A 24646-nucleotide genomic window follows, 5' to 3' on the forward strand; every position below is an offset into this window, starting at 1 on the left:
ATAGGATTCAAATGACATGGCTGTCGCTCAAAAGTCCACCAGGTCAAACTTTTACGCCCATTGGTTGATCAAGTCCTCCATAGGTGTGTGGAAATGATGACTTAAATTTTATTCAGTAACACTCATCTAAACTTATGATGCACTTCTTAAAAATGAATGAGGTTATTTCAAAGTAGTTTTATTTAATAAAATGTGACTTTATCCTGCAGGTGCGTTTGTGAACCACCAGGTGGCGCAGCCTCCATTTCAAAAGGGGCTTTTGTAGAGGAAAAGTACCGCAGACTTCCTCAGGGAGAAAACACAGGGGCATTTCCGAGAAGTGTCAGCACATGTGTCCCTTCAGGGGGGGCTCCATTGTATTTTATTATAAGGTGGAATGATGTTAATAACATTTGATTACAGGGTAATTAATGCCAATAGACTACATTATACAGACTCTTCAACATCATACATTAATAAAGACACTGTTCATACTGTATACCCTGAACATATATCAATAATGAACCATCTGTGTATGAACAGTTGCTTGTTATTCACACAGTGTTTATTCCTTCATGTAACAGTTTGACATGTATAGATAGATTGTTGTCCAGCTAAACTGTATGTTTAAGTTTATTTCAAATGTGTAATCTCTGGTTAATTGCTCCTCAAATCAGGAGCCACTAAACAGATTTGTCACCTTTGCACATGTTAACTGGGAGCACAGGAAATGAAACCAACGCTCCGAATCCCAAAAGATGTTCAATTTATAGATGAATCATACATGACAAAGAGAAGCAGTCATTACGCAGAGAGGTAGGCGCCAACAAACGCCTGGCACAAAAACCTGAACGACTGATTAATTGACTGGCCTATCATAACAGCCGCCAGACGACAAATGAAATAATTGCCCTACTATCAAAATACTCACTTATAAAGTTGTTTCAGAAACTGTGTCACACGTTTCACACACACGCACCAATCAGTGGTGCCCTGACGATGCCTGCAATAAGTCGTTAAGCACATCAGGTATGATAACACCTGCCAATTTCAGTGATAAATGTAGGGAGAGGCCAAAAACACATTTGAATGCACAACCAATGTTTTTAAAATGATTTTGTCAGCGACAAAAAATATCCCAATATCGGATCAGATAAACGGTCGACCCATGGTATATGGTATATACATACATGTAAATGTATATATAGTTCACTTTTAGTTAAGCACATTTATAGCCATGAAATTACTTCTGATACTTAGATATGTTTAATATCAGACACTTTATTAGATTTTTAAGTACTGTTCATATTAGTGACTTTCACAGTATCTTTACTTTTAGTCAAGTATGACTTTGAGTTCTTTTACAACACTGAGTAATAATGATACATTGATATGATAATAATTCTTTAACTGTTTTTGCTTGAAAACATTCTATACTTCATTTCATGATAATGCGTCAGTAACAACAGTGATGGAAAGTACATTTACTTTACTTCCACCACTCCACATTTTGGAGTCAAATATTGCACATTTTGCTCCACTACATATATTTGTAACTTTAGTTACTAGTTATTTAGCAGATTGCATTCTGCTTCTGAGCCAAAGTAGTGACTTTTGAACTTGAGTAATGCTGATATGGGGATCCTAAATTGGCTTGACCTCTAATAAACAGCTATTTGCAAAATATATTTATGATTTACTTTTAGTTATATTTCTGACTTTGAAGAAGAGATCAGACTCAGAATTATGATATTTACAATACTGATGAGGTAATAATGAACTCAGAATTTCTTCTTTTTTTTGCCATAACTAAATAGACAATAAGCTGTTCTCAGAGGAAAACAGGGTCCCCCTGTGAACAGTGTTTGAAGCTAGAAAGGTGGCAGGGTCCGCCACAGGGTCCAGTAAGGTTAGTTTCTTTATTCTGTTACAAAGAAAGTTGTTTATGTATGCGTTTGTTGAGGCATCAAGTAAATCAGTCAGTGCAGATCTCAAAACTACACTGAAACCATTTGTATTGTGAAAGACACATTTCAAACATGACACCTTCACTTTTACTCAACACCGGTGCTTCCATGTGTAATGCAGTAATTTCAGGGTGTAATACTGCTACATTTATTTAAGAAAATGATCTCCCAGAACCGTTTGAGGCAGACATCACAGGGAAAATTAATCCTAATCCAAGACACCCAGAGGCTGCAGTATGTAAACAACTGTGAGCCATTCATACAGTCGTAGTAAGACGTGGGTGTCAGGAGCAGCACGCCCCGTCTCTCCTCAAATGGGAAGTTAAGGCACACCACGTGACCTCCGTTTTGCCTTGACTGGCTCGTGAGAGGGCGGCACGTGTGACGTCAGCGGGCGAACGATACAAAACACTCCGCGAAAGTAGAGATGCCTCAGAGAAGTGTGTGGTTTCTATGACAGGAGCCTGACAGTCAACACCCAGGGATAAAACAACACATCAAAACAAAAAGCTACTACTTTTTTTTTTTTTTTTGAGAAAAAAAAGGGAGAAGGGCGCGTGCAGCGCGCGTGAAGAGGTTACTGTGCTGTCACACCTGTGGGTTCACTTTTTTTAAACACCTTTATTTACTTCCTTCACCACGTGGATTCATGTGTGACATATACAGCCTGGACTCTCACTGCGTGTCTCCACAATGCAACATGAGTTGGGCGATGGAGCCTGCTAACTTCTACGAGAGCACCAAGCTGGGTGGCCCGCAGCAGGGGGGCTGCAAGCCGGGCAGCAGGGGCGACGGCGCGGCCGAGGACGGCACCATGGTGGAGCTGAGCACCGCCCCTGCCATGTACGACGACGAGAGCGCCATCGACTTCAGCCAGTACATCGAGTCGATGACAGCCGTGCCGAACCTGGAGCTGTGCAACGACGAGCTCTTCCTCGACCTGTTCAACACCGTGAAGCAGGAGAAGGTGGACTTCTACACCATGCAGAGCTCCGTGCAGCCCGGCGGCATGCAGCAGCTGTCAGCTGCCTACACAGCTGAGAGGAGAGCGGACGGCGTGCTGGAGAAGGGGGCGTTCAACGCGCCCATCAAGCAGGAGTCCGACTGGAGCGACAGCGACATGTCCTCGTCCCTGCCCTCGCAGATCGAGACCTGCGCCCAGACCTCCGTCAGCCTCCCGACGGGGCAGCCGACTCCCCCCACCACCCCGGAGCCCGTCTCCTCCAACGGGAGCTCGGCCAAGTCCTCCCCACGGAAGATGGGGAGGGAGAAGTCGAAGAAGTCGGTGGACAGGTTCAGCCTGGAGTACCGGCAGAGGCGAGAGAGGAATAACATTGCAGTGAGGAAGAGCAGGGACAAAGCCAAGATGCGCAACTTGGAGATGCAGCAGAAGCTGCTTGAACTGAGCTCAGAGAACGACAGGCTTCATAAAACCATCGAGCAGCTAACCAGGGAGCTCACCGGGCTCAGAGATTTCTTCAAGCAGATGCCCAACTCCACCTTTGTGGGCTCCTCGAGTGCAGAGAGCCGGTGACAGACTCACTAATCCTATGAACTGAGTTTTAGGAGACATACCTCAACAGACTTCTCGTTTTTACCATCTGTACCAGATGTATTTTTAAGCTTACCATAATGGCACTGGAAAAAAAATATATGATGTTGCTGCCATATTTTTGTGGGAATTTTTTCCTCTGTATTAAATTATTTTACCACTGCATTTACATGATGTTATACCTGATATGGTACATGTTTTATAATTCCAAACTTTGTATAAGAGCCAGAGCATGATCTTTTATATAGTTTGTATGAAACCTTGAAAATATTTGTTATGGAATCTATAATAAAATTGCTGAAAAATGAGCAGAAGTCGTCCCGTCTGTGAGTGCTCTTTTGCATAGAGAGGTTAAAGTTGTGTCGAGGGGGAGTGTGCTCTCACAAGAAGTGCAACAGGAAATAGAGAGTAAAGTCAGCAAAAGTACAGCTTTTATTGACACATATTGTCAGTAATCTTAAATACAGAGGTAGATGAGTTGGAAAAATAAGTTTCTTTCAGCGCACAAAATCTGTTTATTGTCAAAAAAAGTCACAACCCATCTGATGAACCACGTGGGCTGCTTTGACACACTGCATGCCACTGGTCTACCCTTGGGCTGTCAACTCCTGGTCTTCAGGCTCACATATCATTAACACAAACAAGACCTTGTCTTCTTGCAGCCCAGCACAGCCTGAAGCTGTCAGGGAGGCCTTCAGAAGGGGGTCGGGGGGGGGGGGGGGGGGGGGGGGGAGGCCGAACTGGCTCAGGCCAACAAGTCTAGTGTTCAGATCCTTGGAGCCAGCTGAAGCCTGAGGATTGATATCATCGCCTTGACAGCCTCACAGGCTGATCTCTTCCAGGCCGATCCAGAGGGCAGGTTTCCTGGTGACGACTCGGACGTACACGGCGAGGGGACCAACCTCTTTTCCCAGGACATTCTCAACATCGTAACCTGGGAACTGAAACATAAAACTTTAAAACACGCTACTTTTGGGGAGACTGTTGTAGCTCCATTAAACCTTCTTCCACTACCTGAACACACGTGGGGAAAAAAAAAAAAAACTTGCAAGACTTTTAATCTGATTATGCTGCAAGATTATTTGAGTGCACTCAAGGCCCTGGCCTTTGCACACTGATCAGCAGTATTTCTTGTTTATTCTGCACCCATCAGTTCCCCATTTAAAGAGCATTAACGCTTACATAAAGATTTAGAACTCCACCATCTTCATGCAAACTTAAAAACAACACTAAATACAGGAGGAGGTGCACAGAACAGGCTGACATGTACAGATGACTGTGCTTTAAGAACACATTGATAAAAGATCAATGCACTGGGGAGTTCAGCCCCGGCATTATGTAACCGTTAAACGCAAACCTACCTCAGTGCCCTCCAGTGCTGCGGTGTTCAGGATGGACATGATCGTCTTTTGCTGCAGCTGTCGGAGAGATAAAGAAGGCGGCGGCCCGTTAATGTCCTTTTAATCCTCGTCTTGATGTTGTAAACACAAATGCAGTGCTAACATAGTGTGCTTGCTGGTGAGTCACAGTCTAGCAGAATGGGTTAAATTATAAATCGGCCGATAAGAAGAACACTGATAGTTTTATCACTTTAGCTCACTTTGTTTTCTGATAACAAGTCGAGGCAGGTTTTATGTAATAAAAATGGCGTCATCCAGATTTTCATTTTATCATTTTATTTCTTTGACCTTTTGATGTGAACATTATTTTTTTTTTTTTTTATCGTCTTCTTATAGTCCAGACAGGTTTGTTAGTCAGAAGGTTTGATGCAGCACACCCACTTAGAAGACCAGAGCTGATTTGGCCTTAAAATAATATTGCAATATTTTTAAAGCTGTATCACTATGCATAATATATATCTTCATATTTAAAAATATTTAATATTAATAATTTAATAATGTATCAACATTATAGGCATGACTGCATCAGTACTTTCACAAAATACTAACACAACAAGATTTATGATAAATATCACCAGTAATGCAGATATAAACAACTAAGAGGGTAAAGGGAAGTATGATGACAATATCCTTAGCAGAAGTGCTAAAACAGGGGATTATGAATGGTTGTCTCCCTAGTAAACACACCGATCACACATCTACAAATGCTCACAATGGCATAGGCCACTTGCATAGGTTACGCTACAGCCCACTTGCAAATATAATTTGGCCCTCAGAAGATCTTAGTCTCATATCAAGATAACAATATGATAATACATTATTTCAGCCCAAAGACTCAAAAGCAGAGAGCCAGAGCTAGCAAAGGTAACCCAATCTGACTGTTCATACCTCTGACACCTCTCATCTAATGCACGAAGGGCTTTTCCAAAAATGTTGAACTATTCCTTTAAAAATATGCACTTAATCTGCTTTATTAAACTTGACTCACCATACAGTGGACATCAAAATATTGATACTGAAATACAGGTAAAATAATGAGACTGTTCTCACCTTAACTTTTAAAGTGCAATTAGTTAACGAAGAACTCAGGAACACTTCCAGTTGGATCCTCGTGTTCGGCTTGTCCACCACCAATTTGCAAGAAACACAGCGAAAGTTTTCACTGTGGAAAGAAAATCAAAAAATAAAAGTTATGATTTCCGTGAGGTTTACCATTGGGGTCATTTTGATTAAAACTCGAGAACTTACGCTCTTTCAGCTAACATCTCTAAGTTGTCGCTCCCACAGTGGTTGCAGGTGGGCCAGGAGTAAGCAGTGTTTTCATCCACACCCACTATCACTCCTGCAGACAAAAACAAAACTTAAAGTTTAATATCATCTCACAAAATCATTACAAAAACATCCATGCACATTGTACTATTCTACATGGTTTAACTGAACTCTTTTGGGACCACAAGGTTTTTTTTTTTATTATTCATTTATATTTTTAGATATTTTCAGCAGGAAGATGCATTGACGCCTAACTAGAAGGAACGTGGTCGATTCATCTACGCACAGGATTTTGTGTGTATGTTTGTGACGGGTGAGGGTGTGAGATAAACACATCCCTTTTCATTTTTTATCTAAGATTGCAGTGATAAAGGCAACACAGTACTCCCTGCCTAAACACCATCTCACTTAACAACCCAAGCCACTGCCTAACAAACACAAACACAAACCTTAAATAAGATACTGCGTTTAACAGAGATAATTTGATCTTGTACATTCCGCTCTCTGCCCCTTTTTTTTCCACTGGTAATTTCCAGAAGATAGTATTTGCGCACAACTGCAAGACATGATAAGTTTGTTTTATTTTTTCAGCCACCTGACCAAACATGTAGGGCCAGAGGAGCCTGAAACTAGAGGGTTTACAGTTTGATCTTTGCCCTCAACTGTGACACAAAGTCGACAGATGCAGATTATTATCTGACTCAGGTCGCTCCTTTCTGCACCACATTTACATAACAGAAAAGGAATCAAAGAAAGCAAAGAAATACAAAACAGATACTTTTATGAAATGGGGTTTGATCAAAAGCAGCAGCAGTTCTTCTATACCTGCAAAGTTAAGTTTTTTAAATATACACATATCTGTGGCAATGAAGCTTAAAAATGTAAAGAAGCATGCAACCTGACTGCTATATCACTTCAAACTTTGTTTTACAATGTTACCACACCCTCATCTGAAATGTAAAGCCGTATGGGGCGCAGGCACGTTCATCTCAATTCAAACTGACATGGGAATTGTCAAAAATCCAGCAAATTTTCATGTGTTTGTATTTCACAGTCCCAAACAATGACAGCTGGAATACACTGAATAACAAACAGCAGAAAGTGAAGCCTTGAAGCCACATCAAGGCCTCTTGCTGAGCTGTATACTTGTGTATGAAAAAACAAGTGGTTTTCCTCCCCCCTTGCAGAACAACACATCGGCATGTTCTGCAGGAATCGCTTCAGATGAGGCGAGTTACAGGGAAACCGCAGGCGTCTGTGAAGGGGTGGAGGGACTGACCTGTGACAGAGCAGAGGGAGTTGGGTGTTATCTCAGGACTCACAGGATCCAGTCTCACAGGTTGGGGCAGGGTCTTTGCCTCGGGCTCAGATAGTGACTGTGAATGTGAGTTTGGCCGGGCTGAGGAGTTGCTGGCAGGAGCCACGGGGCAAACTTCTACAACCGACTGCTCCACACACAGAATGACACCTAGATTTGGACATTTAAAATTGAAGTTGTATTACAAAGGTAATGTTCATTGTAAAAATCTAATGCTGATTTAGTTTATTCCCAAGCTAGCAGACAAGTCTGGGTGCAGTGGTGGAGGAAGCACTCAGATTCTTACCAGTACAACAATGTGGAAAGCACAATTTCTCCATTCAAAATCAGTCTTAGAAGAGTGTTCCGGCTGATAGAAAATATCCAAATAACAACCAGAGATAACATAGTTTTTATTCCACACATTCTTCTTCAAATCTGGCTTAAAGAAAACTCAACTGATAAATGTTAGTTATAATGCGTTAGAGTGGCGGTGCACTGAACATCCCCTTAAGTCAGGTCAAAATCGTTATTTTAAAATGAAAGCAATTAGAGGGGCTTAAACAATCCAATAATGTGACACATAATAATATATCAGGCACAGGGGACAGTTTACTGTGCAACCTATACTTTAAATGCAGGATTTCTTAAGTTTTTAATTGAGTATGTTTTACATTATTGTATTTGCCGCTTTATTTAGGTGAAAGATCTGAGTACTTTTACCACCACTGCTAACAACTATAGCTTTTAGATTAATGTGGTGGTTTAAAAATTACAATATTTGCCTTTTTAAATATATTAAAGTAAAAGTAAAAAGCAGCAAAAAATGCTCCAGTACATCAGACTTTTTCGGGAGTAAATGTTCTTATTTACTTTCCCTCTCTGTTACATGTACACACAGTCCTGTAAGATAAAACATCTTATGAGATAGCGGTTGAATGGCATGTCAGGTCACAGTTAAGCTCTACCATGTTCTTTGATGGCATCTCTGAATGACATGCGACAGGCGGCGGGGGATTTTAGTGCTTCGAGGACAGAGGAAGTGAGCACGCAGGAAGTGTTCACACATAGGGCCACTGTTCGCCTGCACGGCCTCTCGGGCTGCTCCTCCTGAAGACTGGGGTCTGTCAGCACCAAGCAAACCTCACCCTGTCCTACATCACTGCTCTGAAATAGCAACCAAGACACAAAGGAAGATCATTTCTTAGAAACAAGCAACCAGAGTGACCTAGAACAAGGCAACTTAAAGTAAATATTACGTAACAAAAGCTTAAAATGCACGAACTAGACAAGAGTCTTCCTTTATGTTTAAGAATAATCTGCTTTGATGAGATTATTCATTCACGAGTAACACACAATGGTGGTTACTGGTTCAACAGTATAAGCTGTATCTGTGTTTCAGTGGTGTGAGTGTGTGGCAAAGTCCACCACTTTGTTCTGAGCTGCTATCTCATCTTGGTCAAAGTTTAAAGGTCTCACCAATCAATGATGAAGAACGGCCGACTGTCATACACACAGCGACATGAACACTGCCCTCTACGTCAGAGCTCAACCTTATCAATTTGTTGGCAAAAGGTGACAGAGGAGCTCTAAAGGGTGCAGTGTTGTCATGCTCTTCAGACTGAAGTCAGTTTAATGGGGATGACTGAAACAGACAAACTTACCTGCAATGTTCTCTTGTATACGACAGTGGCAATAAAACTGCAGCGACAGCGACTTTTAAGCTCAGTCTAATAAAAAAGGAAAAAAACATGTTTGAGATCAACCCGCTGGAGATAAGATATCACAATCAGCAGATTTATTTTTGCATTTTGTGTGTGCGAGGCAAACTGTTCACCTGCTGTATGTCTCGTAACGTTTGTGTTGTAGGCGGAAGGTAAAGCGGGGACACAGTTTGCCCCTCAACGGGTTCAACCGAGTTCTCCTGACCAGACAGAAGGTAGCAGAAACTTGGAGCTGGACCTGCAGATCTACTTTCCTGCAACACCAAGATATATTGATCAATAAATTTGAATCAAAGCCTCATGACAAAGAGGGAAATTACTGAGCCATTCTTTCTCCTGAGGACATAACAGACTAACTTTTTCTACACTTAAGGAAAACAGTTTTCAGTGTTTTCTGAATTTGCATAAAGTTTTGTTTTGCCCATTTTTTAAAATTTCAATCCAGCTTTTTCTTTGTTGAATGGATCAAAATGTTTTCTTTGTTTTAGTGTTTTTTGTTTATCTCCATGTGTTGTGGAAGTTGCTGTTTATTGTGCTCTCAGGGCCACCATACTTTCCAACTCTTACATAAATAAATACTTTCTTTCATACTTGGCTCAGCTCCATTACTACTGTAGTAATAGTACATTTTGATTTGATTTAAATAAAAAACTGAAACTTAAAGGTGCACTGTGGATTTTTCTTGTAAACCACCCCATTATGTTAAGCGTTAAATACCAACACACATTTTGTGCATCCTTAATGTTTAACAAACTTGTTTCTTTGATGTTTGTTCACTCACCATAAAACATCTGCAAAGCCTGTTTTCCCAAAGAAATTGAATTCTCCATATTGTCATGTTTGAAAACACTGGTGTGACTGTTTATTGCATCAACCATGCGTGCGTGCATGTGCTTGAGACAAAATAAATAAATGAAATAGAAATGACTCCATAGTGTTACTAGAGGCCTTCAAAGCAACGACAGATTGAAACAATGTTAGCCTGTTTTCCAGACTGAATCCCTGCCTATATCTCAGGTCTGTTCAGCAATTTATGGAGATGTGGTGGTGAGACATCATGATGACTGTTTTCAAGTTTGGCATTATGACCATCGGCGTCTGTTTTGTTTGTTTGTTTTGAGCCAGAGTGACCATATTTTGATGCAGTGGTCAAGAATGTCCTTACTGGAACTCACTGACAATCCGAGACACGCAGTGGTAGCGACACATCAATCACAAGTTAGCCATACCTAAAATTACATCCAGCTTTTTCATCTATTTTATGCTTAAAGTTTACAAAATTAACATTATGCTGTATTGACAAAGACTTGAAACTGATTGAGACCATAAACACCTCAGGAAACAGTTTATTGAGATAATAAATAAAGTGAGAAGTGGGGTCATTTTCTCATAGGCCTAAATACATCTTTTGCAACCAGTTGAGTTGGCCATTAGAAGAATGCTTATCTTTTAGGCACTTCAGCAGTGGCTTCACTTTTCAGACCCAGAAACCCTGTCTTATTAATGTTTATGATCCAAGTCAACTAACATGAACACGACGCAACATGTAGCCAAGTGATAATTCAGCCAGATCAAAAGGAGAAAACTGTACTCCATACTTAAATGAATCTAGGTATAATACACAGGATTCCTGCTGTGTCAGAAACTTACAGTAGACATACAGGGTGTGTTTCCATGATCTTTAACAGGCATCACTGGGGGCCACAGACTGTCTATCAAGCTGAAAAGCCTGGTGCGCCTGAGGGTGAAACAAAAAGAGGGGAAACAAACAAGTAAGGATGGGGGCACAGAAAAGGGGGGAGAAGGAGAAGAAACTAGTGAATAAAGGACTTCTGGGAAGATAAAGAGATTTTACAGCCAGTTTCACTACCACTGAAATATGAATCTGTTCAGACAGAGCTTGTTTTACCGTCACTGAACATTACTATAACACAGAGCATGCTCGGGCTGGCAGAGCAGACATACAAAGAAAAAAAAGAAGAAGCAGGTTTTGAGATACTGAATGGTGGGAAACAGTTCACACCCTGAGTTAATCACAATATCATTGTAGTGCAAGAATAACAAGGTTGAGAAGTGACTTAAACAGCAAGTTCTAATAGTACAGTCTCTCACCATCTTCTTAATCTTGGTAACGACAGATTGAAATTAGCTCGTACTCTATGTGTTACTGTGGTGATTCATTCTGGTCAAACAGAGACTGGAAGTATGGATTAAATAATTAAATGATCAAGTAGCAACTCGGACAGGGCACGTCAATCTCCTGATTCACTGTCTCTCTTCTAAGAAGCGCTTGTTGAGTTCAGAGTGGCTGGTAAATGTTACTTATTCATCCATGTGTGTGCTGTCCTATCAGTCAGTGGTTAACAACCTGTTAGTCAGCCTGTAATCACAGGGTTTCTTTGTGTGGAACCAGTTCTGCAGCCCAGTCAGGTCCAGTGAGGGCTGCTCACAGATGAGCAACACCAACACTAAGAGGACTCGTTGAACTCATTGTGACTGTGATACTGAGCTTATACACTTGTTGTTGACACATGTTAATGCAGCTTTTTAGATGCTTTAAGGTGCAGCTGTAATTTGGAGTCACTGTAATTCAGAGCAGAGGTGATGATCAATAATTTAAAACACAAGTTTTCATTTTCTTTTTAGTTGGCTTACTTCCAAGAGGCAGAAACTTTCTTGTGAAACTAGTTCCCAGCTCGGCTCCGGCCAATACTGATAGGAAACACTATTCACACAGGTGCCAGGGTGGCTTCTGAGTGTTTGTTTAGAAACCCCGCACCCCTCACAGACTGATACTGCTCAAGGAACAGTTCGACTTCAGGAAATTCAATTATTTGCTTTTACTCTTAGTGAGTGCTGCAGGAACGGGCCCTAGAACCCAGAAATGAGTTAGTATTTTTGTACTTATGCTTGTATCCTCTAGAAGTTGAAAGGTTATCTGAATGGGTTTTTGTTTAGATGCCTTAAATAACATCTGTGGTTAGAAAAAAAATATTATATATTTTGCTGAACAAAACATGTATCATAAACTGCAATAAACCCAAAACCCAACTGAAAAATGCAATCGATGAAATACGTCTTCCCCTCTCTCCGTCTGTCCATTGACTACAGAGCTGCAGTCAGGAGAAATTTTGCAGAGCTTGGCATACATACTGAAATCAGGGGAAAATAGCCAGCCTGTCTCTGAAAATCCACCTACTAAAGCTCACTTATTAACATGTTATATCTTGTTTGTTTAATCTATATACAAACCAGAGCTTGAAAACAACCATTTGTGCTTTAAGGGGGAGGGTTAATGTCAAACCATTCCTTGGCAGACTCACTTCCTGGAGTTTTGTCATTACAGTTATGTTGATTAGCGAGCTTTAGAGGAGCTGGATATACATTTATCTAACCTCTGGACAGAGCCAGGCCAGCTGTTGAATTGAGCTAACAGTCTCCTGGCTGTAGCTTGAGTGTGGTTTCAATCTTCTCAGCTAATTCTCGGCAAACATGCAAATAAGCGTGTAACTGTCAAACTATTCCTTTAAGGTATAGATTATTATGACAAACTTAGACTTCAAATATTTACCGGTTCTAAGAATCTGTGGGGAAAAAAAATGAATGCCTAATTTATCCCAACCAGAGCCACGTGTTTTTCCACCGGAGCTAATAGGATAGCCCATGTGCGAGTACTGAAGATAGGCCATCCATCACAGTGCGACCACAGACAACCTCCAGAGACATTATAGGCTGCGGTGGCATTGAAAATACCAAAGATGTAAACATACCCCCAGCCAGTCTCTAAATGTTCCCATGTCAGTTCTTCTAACTGCTTCTAATCTGGGATCCTGACTATGGAAACTCACAAGGGACACAGAGTGTGTGCCTCGGTATCACTTTACATGTAAACACAGTTGCACTGCTGGCAGCTGAGCATAATCAGGTGCATATGAGTGCAGACTTTAAATTCTTATTGTATTGTTTGTGGGTGTTAATGTATGGGAAAGGGATTCGAAGATATAATTAGCTGTGTTTTATATGATGGAGATCCACAGTGAAAGCACTTAACGCCAACATGTAAATGTGTTGCAGTTTAGCTTAAGGCTCAGTGCCTCTATAGCATAAGGCCTTAAGGCTGTAATACAAGCATATCATATCAGGGGACATCTATCAGAGGCATTTACTCAGGGCTGTCGTCCCAGGTGGCTAACGAGTAAGATAAGATTACCTCGCATAAAGCAGAAATCCATATCACAAATTAGTAATGGTCTACTCATGGCTGTGATCTGATATTCAGATAAAAGCTGACCAGACTAGGAGGCATGGCTACATGCATACAGAAGAGCGAGTGTGGCTCTCACCTCTCTCGAGTGACCCGCTGCACCACTTTAATGCCTGTCAGCACACAGGTCCTCCCCTGCCACATGCGGCAGTACTGGTGGAGGTCGTCTTTGTGGGGCAGGAGGTGGAGCTGGACCACGCTGAACATGCCGTAGCTGTCCTGGACAAGCACACAGAGTCTGGGAAAATGAAAACACAAAAACAGAACATTTAATCTAGTTAAAGACAGGCTGAAACAAGAAATCTGTTTAGTATGTCTTAATCCTGTCTTTGTATCAACTGTTCAATCCTGTTTTGTGAAATAAATAACAAGAAGGTCTCGCATGTCAAAATCCTTCACTTTTCTGTGATATGTTTATCTTTTTCAATGACTCATCATGAACTGGGGGGCAGTTACATAAAGCTTTCCAATCTATTGTGATCTGGGGAGACCATACTTGATCGTTAGCATGTGAGTCATGGCAGCCACAGTGACATCCTCCTCAACCTTCTCCTCCTGCTCCTCCTCCTCACCATGGGCTAGGGTTCTTTAGATTCAAGATTGAAGATGTACCTTTACAACTGGAGGGACAATAAACATTTGTGTGAAAGTCTTTGGCTGTGAGGCTCTTCTACAGAACATAGTAAATAAGTATAGATAAGTAATAAAGATATGAAGAGATTTTAACTGCAGTAAAAGGTCTAAATGCAATAAAATGTTTGAAGCAATAAAACATATAAAAAAGAAACATAAACAGAATGCAAATAGCAATAAAAAGTACAAGAGCAACAGGCATAACAAGAGTAAGGTGCATAAAGCTCCATGTTTGCTACATTTGCTGAGCAGCAGCTATGTAAAGAATTCATACTCCCAACAAATAAGCGCGGCATATCCCCAGAGTAACTGCTAACCATTGCTGACGGCATTCTGTTTATCAATCCATACCTGTAGCAACTGTTAGCTTGCTGTTCTAAGATAGCCAGACTTCCTTTGTATCATTGGTGTTTCATTAAAAAAAACACCTGGATTTTTTTGAAGGAAGCACTTATGGACACTGAATATCTAAAGCTCTCAAAAGTTACCTTCACCAACACAGGCTGTATTCACACATGCATTAACACATTATCACACCCTGAACTTATCTGGAACATTATCCAAACGAGCTGTTCGTGTGAACGTAAGTGTTTAAATCAGCTATCTGCCACACTGAACCAACTGTACACTGCCAGCTCCCTTGTTCTGTGTAATGTTCGGTTGAGCCAATGTGTAATTGCGGAAATGGGTGTATTGATGACTTTGATGACTTATTCTTGGTTTGCCAAAACCGATCTACTTGTGCTTGTTTGCTGCTTTTGTCCTGGCTGCGTATGTGATCTACTGGGGCTCAATGTTTACAATATATAAATGCCTCTATTTGTAAAAGACACCCTCATGAATAACTTTAAATAAATAATATGTCATTTATACAATTAGGAGTATCTATAACAATGAAACACCTCTGCTCCGAGTGTGACAATAACTATACACAGTTAAGGCTCAGCGCTGACATATGGAAGTGTTAGTGCTGCTGGCTGGTTCGACCGGCTGCTGCTGACAGAAAAGCCCTTTGACCTACAAAGTTGTGAGGCAGTGAAGGTCTGTGTATTCCTGCACTCTGCTGCTCCCAGTGAGCAAGGAGCAGGAACTGCTATAGGCTCCAGTATCTGAGTCAGTCAAGCCCAGACACAGCCTCGTACCAGCCCTGAGAGTAAACAGTGGAGTTCATATCCCCTGGTTAAACAAGCAACGGCCAGGGAGGAAGAGTAGGAGGAGGAGGAGGAGGAGGAGGAGGATGAAAAACAGGGCTGAGGGAGGAGGACTGTCAGCCTGCCCATAATGCATGTGCATGCATGCGCACATCCCAGACGTTGGGAAAGTTTGGAGACTGTTTTCAACCACCTGACTGGGCCTATAAATGTCCTCTGTTGGTAAACATGGGGTCGGTCTGTGTTTGTTCTGAGAGACCTGGGAATAGATATCTAAATAACATTCCTGACATGACTTTTGGTGGCGAAGGCCAACTTTTCAACCAAGATTATTCTCGGTTGTTTGCTTTATTCGGAATCCAAAATCAGACCTAAACTACATCTTGTTAAAAAAAACAAGGAATGTAGAACATACAGAGGTGAGACAAATGTTTTCTATGGTCTTTGTGTTTATGGTTATAAACTGTGGTTATGAACAGAAAAGTTGTGTTTTTGGTTACAAACACACAGTTCAGACTGCAACAGGAACACACCTCAGGACAAAGCTATTTATTGATCAGAGCAAGGTCACACTGAACACTTAATAAGAAATTATATTTTCCATGGGGTGTTTTCTTGTCTTACTTGACAGAACACTTCCACTTCCTTCCCACACACAAACCAAAGTAACAGGCTTCTGTCCTACGATGAACCCTGTTGCAGAAAAACACAAATACTTGCAACCAGTGGGGCTCAAAAGTTATTTTAGATGCAATGTTTAGTCTGTATAACATCAAAACAGGAGGAAAATGTTTATCTACTGACAGTCCAAAACCCACAGACATTACATTTAGATTGATGTTACACAGAGAAGAGCAGCTAATTTACACATTTAAGTACTATAACCCTATTAGCCTTTTTTGTGTTTGACAAATGATTAACAAATAATTGAATGTCAAAATTGTTGTAAACTTCAGATGATTGACCAAATTCTCAACTAATCCTTTCAAGCCAACAAGAAGCTATTAATATATAATGTGTTTGTTTTTTGTTTTTTTTTGTTTTTTTAGACACTACAGTCTGTCAAGATCATGATTAATGCAAATGCTCACCCTGGGTACAACCACCGGAAATGGTTTGACGGTAACTTCAAATATTTGACAAATTAAAGTGTGTTCACAGGTCTTGGGGACAACTACTGCATATTTGAAATGGTTGAGCAAAACCCTCTGTACACGTAATCTGATAACCTGCCTCCAGTGATGTCACTCAGTAGCTAAACTGCATGGTGGATAATTTAAGCGCCAGGTTTTGAAAAAGTAAGAAAGATATGTGGCATAAAAATAATAGTTGTATTTTAAACTGACTTTAATGATTCCAACAGTACTATAGTGCAATGCTAGGTGTGCTGATTGCTTTTAGAAACATGGCGCCAACATTACCCACAATGGAACTTATCCACTGAGTGACATCATTGGAGGCAAGTTATCAGATTACACCTGGCTTCCTCAGGAGCAAACAGGGGAAATAGGTGCAGATTAATATACATTTGGTGCTCTAGTGAGTATTTACATTATTTATCTATTTATTATATACAGTAAAGAATAAATTCTGTAACAAATATTCTCACATTTTAATGTACAGTGTTAAACTAATAAACCAATATTTGCCTCCAATAAACAGCGGCAAGACTCATATTCGATGGGGATAAATATACACTTCCACTTTTAATGGAGCTTGTCTGAACTTGATAAAACTTGGAATGAAATGTGATATATGCCACTTGACAGACAGAGAAGAAAAGGGTGATGAGACACTTTGTGGTACCAGCTTGACATAAACAACCAGCTCCCCCTGCTTGGTTCCTCTTTTCAGCCATTCAGAGCCCCACTTCCTCAAACAGCGACCCCTTACTCCCATAAAACCCCAGCCATTGGCCGCTTTCAGTCACAGGCTGCTTTCAGGAATTTGTTATTGTGAGCCATCACAGAATTCTCAGCAACTCAGGTTTTCTTCCAGGAACTACGATCCACTGAGTCTGTGCAAACACACAAGCTGCTCCACACACACACACACACACTCATAGTCACACTGCGTGCGCATGCTAGCCCACGCACATGCACATTACTTGGCAACACACTAAGTAAGTGACCCACACATTAAGAATACAGCAGAGAGGCCTCATTGGTGGGGGGTGGACAGGCGGGATTCCTTCCTATGTGTTGTCCACCAATCAGTGCAGGCAGAGTGATAAACATGGTTGTAACTGGATCCTCGCAGCACATTGTGTTCCCTCTCCACTGAGGGAAAGGAAAAAAAAAACAACTAGCCTCTCCTCACTTCCTGCAAACAGTTAATCTTCTTGTTTATTCTATTCCAAATTTACGGGAACTTAACATCTTCTTCAGGCGTAAATATCATACTGGCCTCTCTCCCGTGGGTGTGTGTGTGTGTGTGTCAACGCAGAGGCAAAACAACAAAAGGATCAAATAAGCATGCTGACCAGTGGAGTGAGTCATAGAGGCTGGGGACACAACATGAGAGGTACAAACTGTCCTTGTCTTTATTAAGAATGGGGCCAGTGAGCTGCCAAGTAAACTACCCTCTTCTCCACAGGGCAGGCATGCATCCTGGAAAAGTACTATAAGAGACACATGGTGCGATAAGTTGTCATTCCTGAGTAGCAACAACCTCTCATAAAAAGGCTGAGAAGTGTCAAAAGTGTTGGGCACTTTTGTATCTTATTATATTCTAGACAAATCCTTCAAATTTAGGATTTAGACTAAAAATAAATATTTCCAGACAATGTTCAAAGTCTCTCAACAAGTGGTCAGGGTCACCCAGATATTCTGAACTTAAGTCCCAGTGATAACCTCCTAACCTCCACTCCACCTCCATCGTTTCACTACCAGCCCAGCCTGTTGAATCTGGTTGAGTTCTAGAGGACCGGAGGGAAGGGCAGGAGTGTTTCCGGTCAGAGGGCGGCGTTTGTTTACCAGCCGGAGAGGCAGCATGGCAGGACCAAGTGTCATATTACACTCGATGCTGCTCGTTTAGTCAGTTAGCTTGTCAGCTGACCGGGGCTCTCCTCCCTTCACCAAAGAGCGGCCCCTCGGACCGCTGTGCTCAGAGAAACCAATCCTTTTCTTTTATTAGTCAGCAAAGGACAAAAACAACAAGCCCCGGGGAGGGCCAGGCAACTAAAGGTCAGGCTTGCTGGATTTGCTTCAAGTAGAACATTCACTGATTCATTAACTTTCACAAGACCACTCGAGTAAACTTTTGAGATGTTTCAATGACACAGGAAACTCTGAACAGCTCACACCGCAAGTCTTTTAACAACAGTTTGCTATTGATATGACTCAGACTACACCTCAATGGATCAAAATATGCTCTTGTTTCATCATTATTTTTATCGAGATAAGACTAATGGTTGGACAACTCTAAAGCAGCACCAATCAATATTCTTGTATCAACAAAAGGGAAAAACAATGACTTGAAATAGATCACTCATAAGCCTCTTTCACACATAGTTCTCGCTAAATTACTGGGATAATCTTTCTGGCACAGCTAGTCCTTTTCGCTGTTTCACACATGCTACAGCAATGCCAGAATAAATGGAACTAGGGACAGCCCAACACGTGACGTTAATGTGACACTTGCGGATGCCAACCACCATAAAACTCAACAGAAGAGGAGGACGGGACAAGGCTAAAAGCTGCTGTAGGCGCTGTCATCGTTTCAGCTAACTTCCTGTTTGTTTGGCAGTCAGCAATCCCCTCCCGCCTCTCCATGTCAAAACGATCATTTACCACAGCTTTAATGTATGTATGTATGTACAGTGGCAGGGGAGGAGCTGTGTTTGTTGCTCCTGTGATGTATTTAATATTCAACAAACAAGTATTGGTTATACGTGGCCATTAAAAAGTCGAAGACTCAATTACATTAGCATAGTCTTACGATTGTATCGCTTGCTCCATGAGACAGTTTCCTTAATGAGATGGACATAACCCTTCAGGCACTGGTCCCTGAAATGTCACTCCATTCATTCACAACACAGTCATACCAGCATTTACCCTGAACAGTGCCAACCCTGCAGAGTAATATCACTCCACTCTGCAGTTCCCCCTCAGCTCTGCTGCACTTATTAGTGTCTTTTAGCACATTATTTTGGCATCACAGTCCACAACTTGACACATTTTCACCACAAGAAAATGTTGCCTAGTCCCATCATCCTGTAATGTGATTGGCTTGTATTTTTTAAGCCTACAGGAGTGTAAAAAGGTCTTTATTTTAACCCAGAGCTCTGCTTTAACCCCACTAAACTGGTCTCATGTAGCTCACCTACTTTGGTTGCTAATATGTAATTCACTTGTTTAACATACATACTTGAAAAGAAAATAACTGCAGTTCTTTCAATAGCTTCCAGCTACCCAGTGACTCAAATCAATACTGAATTGAATGACTACACTTGACAAATAATAGACAAACACGCCAACACTGTTCACATAACAATCTATAAAGCTATGACATGCCAGTATTTTATTTTCTTGTTAATGGTTCCTAAAGCACAAGATGACATCTTAAAATGTCCTGTTTAGTCGACCAACAGTCGAGTTTACTATCATGTATGAAGAAGAAGGTCTACTAATCACTGACTAACTTCAGCTCTAATAAATGTAATTGTTTTATAATAAATATTAATACAATGTTTTGGGTTCACTTTATGATAAAGTAACCAAAGCTGCAACAAATGTGACCTGATTCCACACAATTGCAGTTTTTAAATGCTGAGAATAAGACATGCTGACATTTCAACACCCACATAAAACAGTGCTGTATATACTTGCGGTTTACTTTTGAGCATTAAGGTAATAGAAGCTGTTGCAAACCTGTTCCACCCAGTGGTGAACAAGTGGGCATCGATTCAACTCTGGCTTGCTGGTGCACGAAAAACCGAAAACATTGTGTTGTCTTCCCTGAGAATTGGCCTGAATCGCTCACTGAGCGGCTGGATTCAATTAGAAATGTTTGTGTCCTTTGTCAAACAATGCCATATGGCTGGAGACAGCGTGAGCACTTTGTGGGGGCTTGCTGCGCTGTGAACAATAGCTCCACCACTGAGACTCACATTGTGCCACCAAGGAGAAGCATGCAAGGTCTGAGACCAAGAAGACCAGCGTGCATGATTTTTTTTCCCAAAAAAGAATAATTCATGTTGTGGGAGAGAAACACTCACAGCAGCTCAAATGTGATTCATTGTATTTTGACATCAAGTGATAAAAAACAAATGTTGCACTGGGTGGCTCATTATAAGCCAGTCTAATAGTACCTGGTTTTGCCCTTTTCTGCCGAAGGAGGAGTTGTGGAAGACCTGGAGGGAACTCTGGGTTTAAGGATGGTCATTGGAGAGCAGTCAGGCACCGGGATGGAGTAAACTCTCTGAACCACCACCTCCACGTCCTGCTCCACAGAGCCAGCCTGGCCCAGGCTCTCGATAGCTTCCAGGAGGGAAAGGCAGTGTCTCGTCAAACCTCCCGAACCTCCGTAACTGCACATAGCATTGAGGGCAACCTGAAATGGGAAAAGAGAGGAAAACAAAAGTACACAGTTTTTGATTTTTTATTTCACATTCAACATTTAGTCCATTAATCAACTAGCTTATCAGCATATTCATTTGATTTCATTTCATTCAAGTGATTTTATTAAGCTATTTGTCAGTTTTTTTTTTAAGGAGACCTGTTATCCTCTTTCCCTTTCCTTTATCGTTTTATAAACTTTTGACATCACACTACATCGCCACATCATGCTGAGTCCAGCCACATCACACCACGTTCTGTTGTTGCTACTAGTGCTGGGTCAGGCGTGTGTGTGCTGACCAATCAGAGAATAGTGGGTATTTAGAAAGGGGGATCTTAAAGAGACAGGAGCTAAAACTAGTTTTTTGTTTTGTTTTGTTTTGGAGCATTTAAGCACGTAAACCTATTCTAGTAGTAAACCAAGACAAAATTATGAACCTGAAAATGAGCATAATATGTCTCTTTTCAACAATGCTTGCTTCATCCTCTCAAGTATGATTAATTTACTGGTGTTTTATTGAGTTTGATATCATTTAAGACTTTCTTGGACTGCTAGTTGTTTGAAACGAATGATTAAGTTACTTAAAGATAAAATAATCAATATCGATAATGACAATAATTGTTAGTTGCAGTGCAAAATAATATGACATAGTTGGTTTTCTTCCTTTCCTCACAATTCGTTTGAGTCAATAGCCACAATTGTGCAACATACAAAACACAGTTCTTATTTCACTTACTGTTTTCACCCTCACACAGTATTTGCATGTTGTTTGACAGTACAAATCTTGGGTATGAGCAGTCATTCCCAGAAGTTTTTTTTTACATCATTCACTCCTTTCAAAAGAGGGTGTGTTGTTTCTCAGACATTACCAGAGGTAATTTATTGGTTAATTTATTAGTATTTTCTCATGGCAACTGAGATTCAGGGGAAATCAGACATGCATGTGAGCCAACCCCTCATGATATTCTCAGTGTACAGGGTGAAAGCACCTGTGGCTGACTGATGTGGGTTGAGCGCCCCAACGAGACTATTTATTATTCTTTGTACAAAAAACAATGAGAAGTGAAACTGATGTTCCACACTTGCACCTGTGTTTTAATATGAATTCAAAATAAAATAAGAGGACTAAAGTATTCTATGAATATTGACACAAGTCTCTCAATTTGTGTTATTGAACTTTTGTTTTATCTTTTGCACATAAACAACTAAACCTGAGGAGACCATCGACCTTATGGCTAATACTGTCCTTCATACAAGATATTGTAACGACCACCACAAGCTCTGTTTATATGCTCATCTAGTGGACTAATGACATTTTTCAGTAACTGAGCATGCACAGAAAGTGAGCGAGGGTTTGAACAAAGTTTGTTTAATGCCCTATATGATCTATGATATACAATAACAACAGCGTGAAAAACAATACATTTGTAATGCACTTGTTTCTCATGAAATCAAAGCATACACACCTGTTTGACATTGTTCTCTTCTGTGGTCCTGCTTACGTCCTCCAGTCCAAATGTCAGACACAGAGAATACGGAATGCACCTCTCTGCTGAGAACAGGACTCTGGGAGAGGACATGTTCGCTAGCTTTGAAGCAGAGAAGACTTTCTGGCTGAAGTGTGTGTTCAGAATAATATCACAGCTGAACCCCTCGATGGACAGACTTTGCCTGCAAAGATATAAAGTTACTTTGTTTTAGATTCAGGGAACAGTGTTGTTTCAGTGATTCAGTTGCATTATATACACTTGGATTGTGCTGTCGTCCTCGATGAAAGGCACAAAAAAATGAATTTAGGAGCTGAAATTAAACACACTTTAGGGTGTTGGGCAATGCTTGTGATTGTGTAGATAACAGACGCAAAAACTCAGGTTTTACAGCACATTAAATGTTATACATTATTGCACAAACGTAGGGGGGCGAGAGCTCAAGACTGAATGTCATGTCAGATAAGGTAACAACCACCTCCGCAGGTCTGTTCAGCACGTAGCACCCTGCACAGAGTACAAGTTCAAATAAGTTAAACTCCTGAAAGTATAAATACACACTGGAAGCATTTGTCCTCTGTAACTGAGGTAAAAGATGCATTTTCCATGTAACTGAGGTTCTTAAAAGGCTACACCTCGCAGGGCTGCACAGCTTGATTAAAACGCTTTCCAAACGTGACATCATCTGTGGAAAAAAGTACTTCATCGCTCGTCACAATCAAACAGACCGGTGAGAGAGCTCGTTGGTGAGCTACACCAAATCAAATGAAAAGACTGTATATGTGTGACCTGAAGTGCTCCTGTGTTGGAATTTAATTTTAAACCGGTTTCAATTTTGCCTCCATCAGTGTGTGCCAAGTCGGAGATGGTACTTCTCTATATGATCTTAAGAAAAACATTTCAGGTCGTGTGCTTCAGCTCATCTACTGACACATGAACCAGAATGGGACCAAGCCTGTGAAGAAAATAGGTTAAATAAAAAGCCAAATAATGATATGGCATGTTGTTTGTGTTACGTCTGAGTTACGACTTAATTAATGTGACACAGATAATAATAGTGGTGATGGCTTATCATCGACTCAGAGCCAAGTACACTTTGTGACTGGAACTTCAGTACATGTCACAGCTCGTCTCAGGCCTGTGATGAGAGTTGAACCAAAGAAATCAAACACACAGATAAAGTGGAGTGAGCTATTTGTTTAGACATGTAGTAAAAACAAAAAGGGGAGAGATCTTTATTCAGGGACCAAATTATTTTATACATGCAGATATCAGTTTTAGGTATATGTAAACGCAGTCTAATGTCACTTTGTGATATCATACGTACTGGTGCGTTATTAATAATAATTAACTACAGACATTATTATACATCTAAAAGACAGATAATTTGATATTCAAAATTAACAGCAAACAAAGTAGAAAGAGGTCCCGACATAATTACACAGACATCTATAACACTAACACAGTTAGGTGAAATCAACACCTGAGACTGTCTAAATGAATTGATTTTAATCTTTACAGCCGCAGTTTTTATTGTGAGGCTCCTGTCCTCAATTGTATTTTACAGTACATACAGTTCCTGGCAGTGTACTGTTTGCCTTATCATGGTGGTTCAGACACTTATATGAATCATCCATGAGTCAATCAACTGAATATTAATCCACTAGCACCATGCCAGTCAGTGATCTCAGTCATCTATCAAGTAGACATGCCGTACATTAGCTGGTTACACTCTGAAAAGCGTTAAAATCTTCCTGCCAATTCATAAATGATATTTTCTAATAAATTTGCTTCATCATTTTCAACATTTCAAATACTACAAAATTGTTATTTTACAATTTAGACTTGAAAGTTGCATTATCTTGTTGTTATCAGCATTTTTACTGATAAACCTCTAGTTCACTATGCCATCTTGTCTGACACCAGGGACAAAATATCCAGGGAAAATTACAGTTAACTGGTGATCCAGCACCATTTTTGCTCAATTTTCACGTCTCCATTATAGACCTAACAAGTTAAAAAACTCACGTTTTGTCACGTTACAAAGCTCCTATATCTTGTAAATATCTGTGGATGGCAAAAGACATGATACTGCCCATATTGTTGTAACAAACTCTGAAAAAAAAAAAAAGAATAAAAAAAAAGGAAAGGAATAATGAAATGGGGGAGGGTCATCTGTTTCCACTTTAAGGCCATCTAAGTAGTGTTCTATGCATTACAAGTTTTAGATTCTGAGGTTTATTCAAGTATTTCCATTTCATGACACTTAATCCTAATATGGTCCACATTTATCTGAAAATATAGTTGCGTGGCAGTATAGATTTAGTTATTAGTTGCAGATCAATATTACATTTAAAACACATG

At 40.6% G+C, this 24646-nt stretch overlaps 2 protein-coding genes across 2 annotated transcripts in view; one reads left to right on the plus strand and one right to left on the minus strand.

The window, feature by feature from the left end:
• Positions 1–2369: 2369 nt before the first annotated feature.
• On the plus strand, positions 2370–3806 carry cebpd (CCAAT enhancer binding protein delta). The gene has a single exon (XM_037083823.1). It carries the CDS (start codon positions 2596–2598, stop codon positions 3478–3480), a length of 885 nt encoding a protein of 294 aa, XP_036939718.1. The 5' UTR covers positions 2370–2595; the 3' UTR covers positions 3481–3806.
• Positions 3807–3907: 101 nt separating this feature from the next.
• Positions 3908–24646, minus strand: part of spidr (scaffold protein involved in DNA repair) — a 32277-nt gene continuing 11538 nt past the window's right edge. Inside the window, exons 9-20 of the mRNA XM_037083795.1 lie at positions 22262–22466; positions 20548–20789; positions 13532–13690; positions 10839–10926; positions 9302–9442; positions 9129–9194; positions 8433–8631; positions 7447–7635; positions 6147–6240; positions 5949–6060; positions 4860–4916; positions 3908–4439 (exon numbers count right to left, since the gene is read on the minus strand). Of these exons, the coding sequence (XP_036939690.1) occupies positions 4320–4439; positions 4860–4916; positions 5949–6060; positions 6147–6240; positions 7447–7635; positions 8433–8631; positions 9129–9194; positions 9302–9442; positions 10839–10926; positions 13532–13690; positions 20548–20789; positions 22262–22466 (1672 nt within the window). The 3' untranslated portion in view covers positions 3908–4319. The remainder of the gene's footprint in view (positions 4440–4859; positions 4917–5948; positions 6061–6146; positions 6241–7446; positions 7636–8432; positions 8632–9128; positions 9195–9301; positions 9443–10838; positions 10927–13531; positions 13691–20547; positions 20790–22261; positions 22467–24646) is intronic.

Source organism: Acanthopagrus latus, chromosome 21, assembly GCF_904848185.1.
Source record: "Acanthopagrus latus isolate v.2019 chromosome 21, fAcaLat1.1, whole genome shotgun sequence".
NCBI lineage: Eukaryota > Metazoa > Chordata > Actinopteri > Spariformes > Sparidae > Acanthopagrus > Acanthopagrus latus.